The sequence below is a fragment of the Rattus rattus genome, chromosome 6 (assembly GCF_011064425.1).
Source record: "Rattus rattus isolate New Zealand chromosome 6, Rrattus_CSIRO_v1, whole genome shotgun sequence".
NCBI lineage: Eukaryota > Metazoa > Chordata > Mammalia > Rodentia > Muridae > Rattus > Rattus rattus.
This window is the reverse complement of record NC_046159.1, coordinates 59,880,930-59,894,400: the sequence shown is the minus strand read 5'-3', so window position 1 is coordinate 59,894,400 and position 13,471 is coordinate 59,880,930. Positions and strand designations below refer to the sequence as shown.

The 13,471-nt window shown below is 40.3% G+C and overlaps 1 protein-coding gene across 1 annotated transcript in view; it reads left to right on the top strand.

The window, feature by feature from the left end:
• Tia1 (TIA1 cytotoxic granule associated RNA binding protein) overlaps positions 1-13,471 on the top strand; it is a 29,159-nt gene that overhangs the window by 2,229 nt on the left and 13,459 nt on the right. Inside the window, 2 exon segments of the mRNA XM_032906168.1 lie at positions 7,545-7,641; positions 10,939-11,037. Coding sequence (XP_032762059.1) covers positions 7,545-7,641; positions 10,939-11,037 — 196 coding nt within the window.

Sequence of the window (13,471 nt, the reverse complement as noted above, 5' to 3'; positions counted from 1 at the left end):
CTTTTAAGTACAATATGTGGAAATATCCAATAAGGAGATGTTATCATTTCTAAAGCAGGCATTTAAATAGCACTATATTGAGACCAGGGAAGTATTGATTGGAGTCAGTTCATTCACAGAAAGTTGGATAAATCCTTAGTTTGTGTCAGATGCTTAACATGCTCATTTAGTCTTTATTATATCTAAGAGGGAAGACATTTTATAATCAAAAGAAATCTAAGCTTAATGTTCCAACAGCTTACTCAGAATCATATACTTTAAGAAAAAAGTCCTTGCCAGGCATAGTCTCGCTTGTCTTTAATTTCAGCAACTAGTGAGGCGGAGAGGCCAGTCTCTGGTACACAGTGAGTTCCGGGACAGCTAGAGCTACATAAAGAGATCTGTCTTGAAGGGGGAAAAAAAAAAAAAAACAACCTGGCAATTTTGTTAACTGTTACAGCAGTGACTATGTTTTCTTTGTATCCTACAGTAAAGCATCCTATTCAAGAGTTTTCTTCTGAAAGTAGTCCATGATTTAAAATTTCCTATTATTCCTTCCCCTGCTGCTCCTACCCACTTCAGTTAAAACTTCCATTCTTCCACGCAATCAGTATTGATTAAATATTGGTAGTTACTAACCCTAAAAATGTTCCCAATAGTGTTTTTAAGTTTTAAATGCTTACCTTAATGACTCTGGAAGTCAGGGTTTTCTTTTTTTTCTTTTTTAGATTTATTTATTTATATGTACACCATAGCTGTCGTCAGACACATCAGAAGAGGGCATCAGATCTCATTACAGATGGTTGTGAGCCACCATGTGGTTGCTGGGATTTGAACTCAGGACCTCTGGAAGAGCAGTCAGTGCCCTTAACCACTGAGCCATCTCTCCAGCCCCAGGGTTTCCTATTTTGATGTATATTCTTAGCCTAGTCTGGTCCGTGGTAAGTACTCACACTTGTTTTAAAAATCTAGTACAGTTCTAGAAGTCAAGATTTTACTTTGAAAGTAGCTGTTTCGCTTTCACCTGTGTTCCCAGTGACTCAGGAAGCTTCTTCATTTGCTTAGTTTTCAGCAACCACACCTTTTTAAGTTAGAGATTGTCAGCAATACTTTGAAAATATATTGTAAGAAAAATCATGTTTATTCAGCAAGGTAATTTTATTAATATAAGGTATAGTTTAGAGATTTGTAGTGAGTGGGTGGGTTATATACACACATTCTTCCCATGTGTAAGTTTGAATTTGTCCATAATAAAAAAAAATAAAAAACATGTGTAGTAAGTCTGAATTGGCTTTGGTTAATTTAAAACTTTGAATTTGTAAACTAAAATCTGTACACTAAGCTAGAAAACATAGTGTTAGTGTTAGCTGATGGATTTCCTCAGATCCACCGTAACATCTTTTGTGTGATTTACCGTCAAATGGAAATGGGTACTCTTTTGAGACAGCTGTGTGTGACCTTTACAGCTGTTAGGATTGTAGTCTATGAATTTTATAGCATCACTAACAGCCTGCAGCTTAATTGCTGAGTGCTGATCTGGACTTTCTCTTTCTATCACCCTGTGTATTTGTGATTTCTGTCTCCTCACTTCTCCCCAGACAGTTTGACCTCATAATTTCTATGAAATGGCATCTCTTCTTGTATTTGCTTGTCTTTTCCCATTTCTTTCTTTGTTCTTCCTCTTTCTCCTCCTCCTCCTCTTTCTCTTCCTCCTCTTTTTTTTGAGACTGTGGCTTACTATATAGCCTAGCTTGGCCTTGTGCTTGTTTATTCTTAATTAAAGATTAGATTGACACCAAACAAAGTAGCTTATACCTTTTCCCAGCACTGGAGAGGCAAAGCCCACAGGATCATTGAGTTTGAGGACAGCCTAGCCTATAGAGTGAGTTCCAGGAGAGCCAGGCCACACAGAGAAATTCTGTCTTGGAAAAACCAAACCAATCCAAAACAACCTTACATTCAAGTCTATAGTATTTACAGTTTCTTTTCTTTTGAGACAAAATCTCACTTTTGTTTGAAAGGCTGCCTCAAAACTTGTGATGGTCTTGCCTGACCTCCCACATGTTGGGACTAGAGAGACATCTTATTTGGGGTGGGAGATGGAAGTCAGAGGACATCTTTGTGGAGCAAGTTCTCTCCTTTTTTACATGAGTTCCAGTGATTGAACTCAGATGCTGGGTTTGGCAGTAGCAAGTACCCTTATTTACTGAGCCATCTTGCCAGCCCTGGCCCCCAGGTTTTGTTTTGGGTTTTTTGTTTTGTTTTTTTTGGGGGGGGTTGTTTGGATTTTGTTATTGTCGTTTGTTTTTTAAGACAGTATCTTATTCTGTAGCCCTTGCTGTCCTAAAACTCCCTATGTAGACCAGTCTAGCCTCTCCTGTCTCTGCCTCCCAGATTAAAGGCATGTGCCACTCTGGTTTCTTTTTCTTTTCTTTTTTGGGTTTTCAAGACAGGGCTATCCCTGGACTCATTTTGTGAACCAAGTTGACCTCCAGCTGCCTCTGCCTCCCAAATGCTGGGATTAAAGGCTTGTGCCACCATGCCTAGCTCTCTAGTTGTTTTTTTGTTTTGTTTTGTTTTTAAGATTTTTTTCATATGTGAGTGCACTCAATATAATTTTAAAATTTTATTTATATATGTACACTCTCATAGTGTACTTCAAGACACAACAGAAGAGAGCATCGGATCCCATTACAATTGGTTGTAAGTCACCATGTGGTTTTGGGGGATTGAACAATTAGTGCTATTAGCCACTAAGCCATTTCTCCAGCCTAGTTCTTTAGTTCTTAAAGAAAAGAAAACTAAAAATTTTGTCTCAAAGTTTAGTAATTAGGCAAAATAAAAAATTCTCTAGCAAACTGCAAATGTTCAAGCATCATTCTAAGGATTAAAAGTATCAGGCCCTGTTTTTCTTCCTCAGTCCTGCATAAATAACCAAACATGGTAACATACTCAGACTTGGAAAGGTGGAGGGTTCAAGGCCTGCCTTGGCTACAAAAGACTTTGTCTTAAGACAATTATACAGAATTAACAAAGAGCTAGTAAAATTAAAAACAAGTCTTGGAGAGGGATTATTAATCTTACTTTACATGTGTGAATGTTTTGCCTGAGTGCATATAATCAACGCCACAAGCAGGCCTGGGGTCTGCAGAGTTCAAGAGGACATTGGATCCCCGAGATCTAGAGCTACAAAGAGTTATGAGCTACCATGTAGGTGCTGAGAATTGAACCTATGTCCTCTGCAAGAGCAACAAGTGCTTTTAACTTCTGAGCCATCTCTCTAGCCCTTCATTAAGGCTTGATATATTCCAGGTAGGGTTCTTCTAGACCAGTGGTTCTCAACCTTCTGAAAGCTGCTACCCTTTAAATGAGATCCTCATGTTAAGGGGACCCCCCAACCATAAAATTATTTTTATTGCTACTTCATAACTAATTTTGTTACTGTTATGAATTGTAATGTAAATATCTGATGTTCAGGATATTTGGTGTTGGACCTCTGTGAAAGTATTGTTCAATCACCAAAGGGTCACGATCACAGGTTGAGAACCAGTTTTCTAGACAGTAGTTACCCAATCCATTTTTCAAAATCTCTGCTTATAAAGAATTTATCATTAAAGTTTACTTATGTTTTTCCCTCAGAATTTCAGTTTTTTCATTATTAAATAACACATTTTAATATAATGTAGCAAAAGACAAGTCCAGTTTAACTTTCTTCTTTGTGAATTCTTTTGTCAATTAACTATCTAGAGCTGTATAAATAAAAATGAATATTTCAAGAGTTTTGGATTCCATTTTTATAACTTCGATTTTAACTGTGGTGTAGCTGAACATTGTCCTTGAACTCTGATCTTTCTGCCTCTGCCTCCCAAGTGATAGGATTACAGAAGTATTCTACACCATACTGATTTTTACAACTATCTGAAAGCTTAGCTTTCCACTTCAAAACTCCATATTGCTCAGGATAAAGTTGCTTGCCTCACACATCCTAGCTTCAGTTGTAGTACATTGAGTTGAATGAGCTCTGTCCTGACAGAGCTGTCATGTTGTCACTAGTAGTATTGGTGCCCTTCAGTCACATCTAGCATGTTAAGTGATAGTCATTTAGAAAAGCTACAGAAAAATTACAAGAAAGGTGCACTGAAAACTAGCTGTCTTTCCTGTGAATTACCAGTCAATTCCCATTTAGCCAGCTGTGCACTATTTGTGTTTCCACATGGGTTTTTGTTAGGTTGGTTGGCTTTTACATTTTTAGATTGCATTCATTTATATATTTGTGTGCATCACTTGCTATGTGTTGGGGCAGGTATGAAAGCACACTGAGTTGGGTCTGTTCATCCTGTGGGTCCTAGGAATCAAACTCGGGTGGTCAGACTTCATGTCAAGGGCCGTAACTCACTGAGCTATCTTGCCGGCTCAGGTTTGTTTTTTTGAGATAGTTCTTTGTATGGCTCAGGCTGGGTTTGAAGTTCTAGAATTATGGGCATTTGCTGCCATAGTCAGCCAACCATGTTCTTCTCTTCTCTTCTCTTCTCTTCTCTTCTCTTCTCTCTCTCTCTCCCTCTCTCTTTCTCTCCCTCCCTCCCTCCCTCTCTCTCCTTCCATTTTTCCTTCCTTTCCTTTTTAACTAAAGTCTTTGTGTTATGTTTGTGTTAGTTAAACTGGTGACACTTAAGTCTCAAATACTGTATAAGAACAAGAACATTCTCTTAGGTAACCATAATGTGCTTTCACCTTGAGGTTACGTTCATACATAATGTGTGTGCATCTGCATGTAGTATGTATTGGCGACACTCAAAAGCAGAGTTTCCACTAGTGCCTACTTTTCCAGCTTGGTTATATCTACAGATACAATGTTACCTAATATAGTGGGTTTTTGGTTTTTTTTTAAACCAAACTTCCAAAGAATACTCTGTGTGTGTGTGTGTGCGCGTGTGTGTGTGCGCGTGTGTGTGTGTGTGTGTGTGTGTGTGTGTAGGTAGGTGGGTGGTTGGTAGGTAGGTAGGTAGGTGGATGGTTGGTAGGGTTCCCCCACAAAAGTTCATGCCCCAGAAGCTTGGACCCTTGTATGATTGTGTTAGATTATTGACCTTTATGAAATGAGTCCTATATATGTGTGTGTAACTCCAGCATTTCAGAGGTGGAAGTAGGAAGATTAGGCATTCCAGACTAGTCTGAACTATAGCAAAACCTTTTCAAAACATCAAAAGAAGTAAGTCCTAGTTAAAGGCTCTTAAGTCATAGGAACACTATCTTGGGAAAAGATTAGTAGACTTAGTTGTTACCAGCAAAACCAACCCAGGTCCAACATGTGACGCAGCTAAGGAGTCTCAAAAATGCCAGTGTCGTGTTTGAACTTTCCAGCCATCATAGGCCAAACCAACCTGTGAGTGTTACCCAACCTCACATATTTTGTTACAACAGCAGAACAGACCAAAGATAACCATTTTCATCTCACTGACATGAGTATTTAACTTTTTCTACACCTGACTTGACTTTACAATTCTGTTCAAGATTGGTGTATGATTCCAAAAGGGTTACAGTAAATGCCAATATGGTATTTGGAGGGTGTGGAGCCAGGCCTGGTGGTACAGTCTGTGCTCTTGGCTACTCTGGAAAGTGGGGTTTGCAAATTCAAGGCCTGCCTCTGCAACTTAACAAGACCCCATCTCACATATTAGTGAAAATAGTTTTAAAAGGCTGGAGATGGAAGGCCCTAGGTTCAGTTCTCATAGATACATGACAAGGACTCTTGGCTTGTAACTGCTCCAGTACAAAGTTTTGTCAGGATACTAAGTACAAGTCACAAGGAAAACAAAACTTGAATAGTGTAATCATATGAGAAATTTATCTAAAGGTGTATTGAAATCAGGTGTAAGGGCACCCCCCTTTTAATCCCACCACTTGGAAGCAGAGACAAACAGATCTCATATGAGTTTGAGGCCAGCTCGAGTACCAGGACAGCTAGGGCTATGTAGAGAGACCCTGTCTAACACACACATAGTAAAAATAAATATACATATGTACGCATATACAGCCTTCTGCAGGAAGAGTGTGGAACTTTGCTTAGGAAATATTTTGGAAAGAGACAGCTTTTTGCCAGCATTCAGAATCAAATGATAGTCTGCCTCATCCCATCCCTGGAAGGATACTGCCATCATATCTTCCGTTGGGGTCAGGTACCTCAGCCCTGCTCCTGTGGTTGCTATAGGCTTCCCATTGTTACTTGCCACCAGGTATGCTTTCTTCAGGCCTAGTTTCTTTCTCGGTTCAGGGTCTCACTAAGTAGCCCAGCCTGACCTTTTCTCACTGTTCTCCTACCTCAGCCTCATTAGTGCTAGGATTGCAGATCTATGCTGCTACACTGACTTAAGGAAACATTTGTTAAGTAAAAATAAGAAAAGATATAAGCTGTAAATTTTATTAAAGGCCAGGATGGTAGGGCATGCCTGTAAGCTAACACACAGAAGGCTGAAGCAGGAGAATTAATGGCAGCTTGAGAACACTGTGGTCCACATTATCATAACCCTATCTTTAAAAAAAAAAAAAAACAGACAAACATTTTAAAGTACAAAGAGCTTCTTACTGCTTCACTCCAGCACTGGAAGAATCTGCAGATTTCACATTTGTTTGTACTTTCTGTTGAGAGCTAGTATGTATTCAGCTAATAGACTTGAAACAGCAAACAGCATTGTTTATAAAAATTTGAGGGCAACTTTAGCAACTAACTTATGGAGATAATTGGTTCAGTCCTCAAGCCGTTTGCATAAGGAAGATTTGCCGTTTGATTTCATTGCTCTCCTTGTCCCCACATTTGAGACAGTGTTTCTTTATGTGTTCCAGACTGGCTTTGAACACCCCAGCCTCACAGGGGCTGAGAGTACAGGCATGTGCCAATACATCTGGCTGCCTGCCTCCTCCCTCTCCCTTTCCCTCTCTTCCTCTCGTCCTCCTCTCTGAAGCAAGATCTTGTGTATCCCAGACTGACCTCAGATTGTGTAGACAAGGAATTGCAGATCTTTTGGCAAAGAGTGGCCCCTCAGTCCCTGAGGCTTGTTACCTCAACTGTTCTGAACTCCTGCTCAATAGTGAAGCGCTTTCCCCTTGTAGGTCTCATTTTTGGGGTAGTTGGCTCCAGCATGACAAAATTGCCGTTAGCTATATGGTCTCCTTCCAAGTCCACCTTTTCTACACACTCCTTAGTGTTGCTTCTCTGTGCTTCTCCCTTGCTCTCTTCCTCCAGCATCCTCATGGTCTCAGTGGCTCTGTCCTGAACACTAGAACAAAAAGAAACCATGTTTACATTTTGTAAGCATGTAGAGGTACTTGTTTTATTTTGAGCCAAAGATATATCTATAGCTGCTCCCAAAATTTATCTTTCAATAAGCAGAATTCAACAAAAGAATTTTCACCCTTGAGACAGGAGCTCCCTCTATAACCCTAACTGGCCTAGAGCTCAGCATGTGGACTAGACTGGCCTTGAACCTGTGCAGTTGGGATTACAGGTGTGATGCACCATGCTTAGCAAAAAATAAATCTAAAATGGTAAATGTTTCCCTCTGTTCCAGATACGTCGGTAACCTTTCTCGAGATGTGACAGAAGCTCTCATCCTCCAGCTCTTTAGCCAGATCGGACCTTGTAAAAACTGCAAAATGATTATGGATGTAAGGGTATTTCACTCAGTCACTGTTCTTCCTTCCTTAACATACTAATAAAGCTGTTGTAACTGCAGAACTTCTTCATTAATGTCTATTCATAGGGGTCGGAGTGAATTTGTAATTAACCTGTTTAGTAGACAACAAAGTTTCTTTTGCTAAGTGAATGGTGTGTGTGTGTGTGTGTGTGTGTGTGTGTGTGTGTGTGTGTAAGTTCTATTGAGGTATCAGAATTGTTTTACATGTAGTGTTAATCAGCTGAATGACCTATAAGTTCAGTTATTAGATTGGGAATTGTGGTAGACTTATAATGAAAAAATATATAACAAACAATATTTTTAGCTTCATTTTTAAAGGTTTTCTTGAATGTTTATCAGACCTTAATGTTTAGAAAACTTAATCATATGGTTGATGTTAACTGCGAATAATATCTAGTTTTTAGAACAAAGTTGATTGTATGTGAGCAGGTATGTGGAGGCCAGACGTCAACATTGGTGGTTCCTTATGTATACGTAGTAGACAGGGTTTTATACTGTAATCCAGGATGACTAGGAACTTGCTGTGTAAGCTGTGGTCTTCCTGACTTAGCTTCTCAGTGCTAATATTGCAATAGGCCACCACAGCCTGGCAATTTATTTATTTTTGAGATGTGATCTATGAATTTAATTCAGACTGCCCTGAAACTTGAAATGTTCTTCCGCTTGAGTGATAGAATGATAGATGTGCTATCGCCCCACAGAATCTTAGTTATTCTAGAATAAGAGAGTGTTGACTGAATGTCATGCTTATCTCTATGCTCTGAAATTGTGAATTAGTTTCCTTTAATAATTCTTAAAAAGCCTTAGAATGAATTACAAGAATTATAAAGTCATTTTTGTTCTGTACTAGTAAGTCCAGATTATTAGATTGTTTTCTGCTTTAATTTATCATAAAATATCTTGAAGTCAGGTGTCATAGTATATGCCTGTCATCTCAGAACTCAGTAGCAGGGAACAGGGGATCACTGTTGGAGGCCACTCTAATCTACATAGTAAGTTCTAGATCAGCTAAGGCCCCGTAGAAAACTGTCAATGAATACATAAACAAACAAACATCTTGCTTTAAGCTAAAGGTTTCCTCAGTGATTAGGTGCTTCCTTAGCATACACAAGGCCCTGGATTGTGGGCTCCAACACTAGGGGAGAAAAATCCAGTTTTTGTTTATTGTATCTCAATCACCAGCAGAAAAGAAGGGTGTTTTTTGTCTTTTGAGAAGAGTCTTACTCCAGGCTTTAGACTTAACCAAGATGTCAGCATTTCTGGTACTGGGATTACAGATAGAGGTTTTTTTGTTGTTTTTTCTCACATTTAAAATTTTTTTTCTTTTTTCTTTTTTCTTTTTTCCCAGAGCTGGGGACCGAACCCAGGGCCTTGCGCTTGCTAGGCAAACGCTCTACCAATGAGCTAAATCCCCAACCCCACATTTAAATTTTTTATTTCATGAGTGTTTTGCATGCCTCTGTGGTGTCAGATCCCCTTAAATTAGAATTTATGGATGCTTCTGAGCCACTGTGTAAGTGCTGGGGAGCAAACATTGGTCCTCTGCAAGAGCAACAAGTAGACTTCACCTCTGAGCCAACTCTCTAGCTCCCAAGGAAGACATTTTAAAATGTTTCTCAATAGGCAAAGAATTGTACCATAAGTTCACATTCCAAAACCTATTGTAAATATTATCAGAATCTGTTAGTGTCCAGAGCCTAGTTTAAGAACTGTCTGGGGGGCTGGAGAGATGGCTCAGCGGTTAAGAGCACTGACTGCTCTTCCAGAGGTCCTGAGTTCAAATCCCAGCAACCACATGGTGGCTCACAACCATCTGTAGTGAGTGAGATCTGATGCCCTCTTCTGGTGTGTCTGAAGACAGCTACAGTGTACTTGTATATAATAAATAAATAAATCTTTAAAAAAAAAAAAAGAATTGTCTGGGGTCGAAGATGGCTCAGTGGTGAAGAGCACTGACTACTCTTCCAGAGGTCCTGAGTTCAATTCCCAGCAACCACATGTTGGCTCACAACCATCTGTAGTGAGTGAGATCTGATGCCCTCTTCTGGTGTGTCTGAGGACAGCTACATTGTACTCACATAAATAGAATAATAAATCTTAAAGAAGCATAAAGAACTGTCTGGAAAAGATTAGTTAAGATTTTCTATTGTTCCCCAAATTTTTTTTTAAATTTATTTTATGTATGTGAGTACACTGTCAGACACACCAGAAGAGGTCATTGAATCCCATCACGGATGGTTTTGAGCCACCATGTGGTTGCTGGGAATTGAACTCAGGACCTCTGGAAGAGCAATCAGTGATCTTAACCACTGAGCCATCTCTCCAGCCCCCTGTTCCCCAAATTAGAAGCAGTAAGATGTCAAAGTTTGTAGCAATAAAAAGTAATATACAGGGTGGGTGAACGCCTTATGGTACAGCATTATGTAGTGGCTCTGAGCCTCGGGGTCTGATCCATAGCACTGCAAGAGGAAACAAAAAGGAAGCTATGGATTAATCATACTTAGTATTTACTGTTTTTATTACTGTTTTTAGTTTTTGGCTTTTTTGTTTGTTTTTTTTTTTTTTTTTTGTTCTTTTTTTTTTTCGAGCTGGGGACCGAACCCAGGGCCTTGCACTTCCTAGGTAAGCGCTCTACCACTGAGCTAAATCCCCAGCCCCATGTTTGTTTTTCAAGACAGGTTTTCTCTGTGTAGCCTTGGCTATCATGGAACTCACTCTGTAGACCAGGCTGACCTCAAACTTGGAGATCTGTCTGCCTCTGCCTCCTGAATGCTGGGATCAAAGGCCTGTGCTACCATCCCCTGACTCTGGCATTTACTTTTTTTTTTAAAGATTTATTTATTTTATGTGAATATACTGTTCCTGTCTTCAGGCATACCAGAAGAGGGCATCGGTTGATGAAGATGGTTGGGAGCCACCATGTGGTTGCTGGGAATTGAACTCAGGACCTTGGGAAGAGAAGTCAGTGCTCTTAACCACTGAGCCATCTCTCCAGCCCTGGCATTTACTTTTTTAATCTGAAAATGTACTTATGGAATGAGCAAGCCCTTCTCCATGCTTTGCTAACTATAGAAATTTATATGGTTCAGGGAAAAACTAATTTTTTTTTCTTTTCTTTTTCTCGGAGCTGGGGACCGAATCCAGGGCCTTGCGCTTGCTAGGCAAGCACTCTACTAGGCAAGCACTGAGCTAAATCCCCAACCCCGAAAAACTATTTTAAATGGAAGAATAAAGGTCAAAATTGACTTTGGAATTTCTTCTCCAGCAGACGGCAGGAAATGACCCGTACTGTTTCGTGGAGTTCCATGAGCATCGCCACGCAGCTGCAGCCCTGGCTGCTATGAATGGGCGGAAGATAATGGGTAAGGTAAGCTGTCAGAATTCTAGAAGGTGACTCACACTGGAAAAACATTTTCCCTCTCATCTTCCCGCTTCTGCCTCCCAGGTTGGACTACAAGTGTATGCTACCACACCCAATTTTATGCAGTGTATGGGGTGCAACCAGGGCTTTGAACAGCACTCTACAACAGAGCTACATACCCAGGTCTTGGAATAGAAAGTTTTTTTTTTTTTTAAAGATTTATTTATTTTATTTATAGATGGTTGCAAGCCACCATGTAGTTGCTGGGATTTGAACTCAGGACCTCTGGAAGAGCAGTCAGTGCTCTTAACCACTGAGCCATCTCTCCAGCCCGAAATAGAAAGTTTTAAATTGGATTTTACCTTGTTTCTGTTTTAGAATCATTATATGCTCTTTGTGGCTTTGTATTAGGGTCAGCTGTTTGTCTTTGTATTAAAAAGGTAAAATGGGGCTGGAGAGATGGCTTGGCATTAAGAACATTGGCTATTCCAGAGGACCTGGGTTTGAACCTTGCACCTGCATGGTAGCTCACAATTACCTGTAACATCAGTCATATGGGATCTAATGTTTTCTTCTTGCCTTTGAGGATACTGCACACATGATGCACAGATGTACATGTAGGCAAAACACCCATACATAAATAAATAAAAATTTAAATTAAAAAAATGGATCTCAGCATAGTGGCACATTCGTTGGTTTTGATTCTTTGTGAATTTCATATCATGCACCCCAATCCACTTACCACCTCATCCCTTCATACAACCTTCCTCCCAAAGAAAACAAAACATCAAAACAAAACAAAAACTTGCTATGAAACTTGCTATGAAAGCTATAGTGTGCCATACAGTATACTCTTCTACCCAAACAGCTTTACTTGCAAACATTCATCACAATGAGTCATTGGTGTGGTTCCAGGACTCTGGCTTCTGCTACACCATCAACACTGGAGCCTCACTGGGACTCCTCTTGGATATCCTGTGGTTGAAGATCCTGCAGCTTTGGTTTTACAGAACCAGCCCCTTCATGTCCTCCAGTAGTTCATAGATGGCATAGATGTTGGGAGTGGCGCTTATCTGAGCCTGGTAGTGGCTTTGTTGTTCAGCCTGTTGGCTCTCCTTCACCAGGGCCACCAGGGCCACCAGGGCCAGCTCTTCAGCTTGGCATAAATGAGGGGCAGGGACAGCTCTCTCGCTTGTGGCTAAGAGTCAAGACTGGCACCCTGCTCTTACGTGCTCAGGGCTGGCTCTCAGGGCCAGCTTGCCTTCCATGACTAGGTGAGGTATGGGGCTCAGCCTTTTAATCACATCTGTGAGGAAGCAGAGGAAGGCAGATTTCCATGAGTTCAAGGCCATCCAATACTATGTAGTTTAGCATCAAACAAACAAACTAGGCTAAAGCCTCTAGAAACCAGAAGCCTATGTTAACTCCTTTTCTCCATAGTGCTATCTATGCACATGCTAAATACTAGATAGTTATGGAACTACCCAAATTTGGGTGAAACATAACAGTAATATGGAATACTAATAGAGAGGCAACCAGGGGAAATGAATGGATAATGTTAAATTAGGGCTTTAATTCAGCACTAGGGAAGCAGAGGCAGGTGGATCTCTGAGTTCCAGGCCAGTCAGGTCTACAGAGCAAGTTCTAGGATAGCTAGGGCTACATAGGGAAACTCTGTCTCAAAAACAACAAAAATTGAAACCAAACAGAAAAACAAAAAGATGAGCACAGTGGCGCACACCTTTTTTAAGATTTTATTTTATTTATATGAGTACACTGTAGCTGTCTTCAGACACACCAGAAGAGGGCATCAGATCTCATCACAGATGGTTGTGAGCCACCATGTGGTTGCTGGGAATTGAACTCAGGACCTCAAGAAGAGTCGGTGCTCTTAACCACTGAGCCATCTCTCCAGCTCCATGGCGCACACCTTTAATAGAAGATTTGGGAGGCAGAGGCAGGTGGATCTCAGTGAGTTGGAAGCCAGTATGGTCTACAAAGTGAGTTTCACAACAGTAAGAACTGCATAATGAGGCCAGGTCTCAAAAAAATAAAAGACCAATCAGAACCAAAAAGTTGAGAAAAACTTATTTGTATATTAGCAGAAATGTGCAAAGATTAGGATTTGTCAAATACACCTAAATTAGCTGCCCTACATACTTAGGCAAGAGAATTGCTAACTCAGGGCTTGCCTAGGCTATAGAGTGAGTTGAAGCTTAGCCTGCTGACGTGGCTACTCATCTTAGAATAATGTGCAGAGAGGAGCAGAGCCGAGTGCTGCTCAGTGGTACATTGATTACTTGTTACCATTTGTGAGGCTTTAGGTTTCATCCCCAGACTAGCCCACTCCCCCCAAAAAAAGAAAAAGTGAAAAACATGGTGGTTATATCGAAAGCTCAGTGATTAAGAACATACACACTTGGTGCTTTCCCAGAGGATC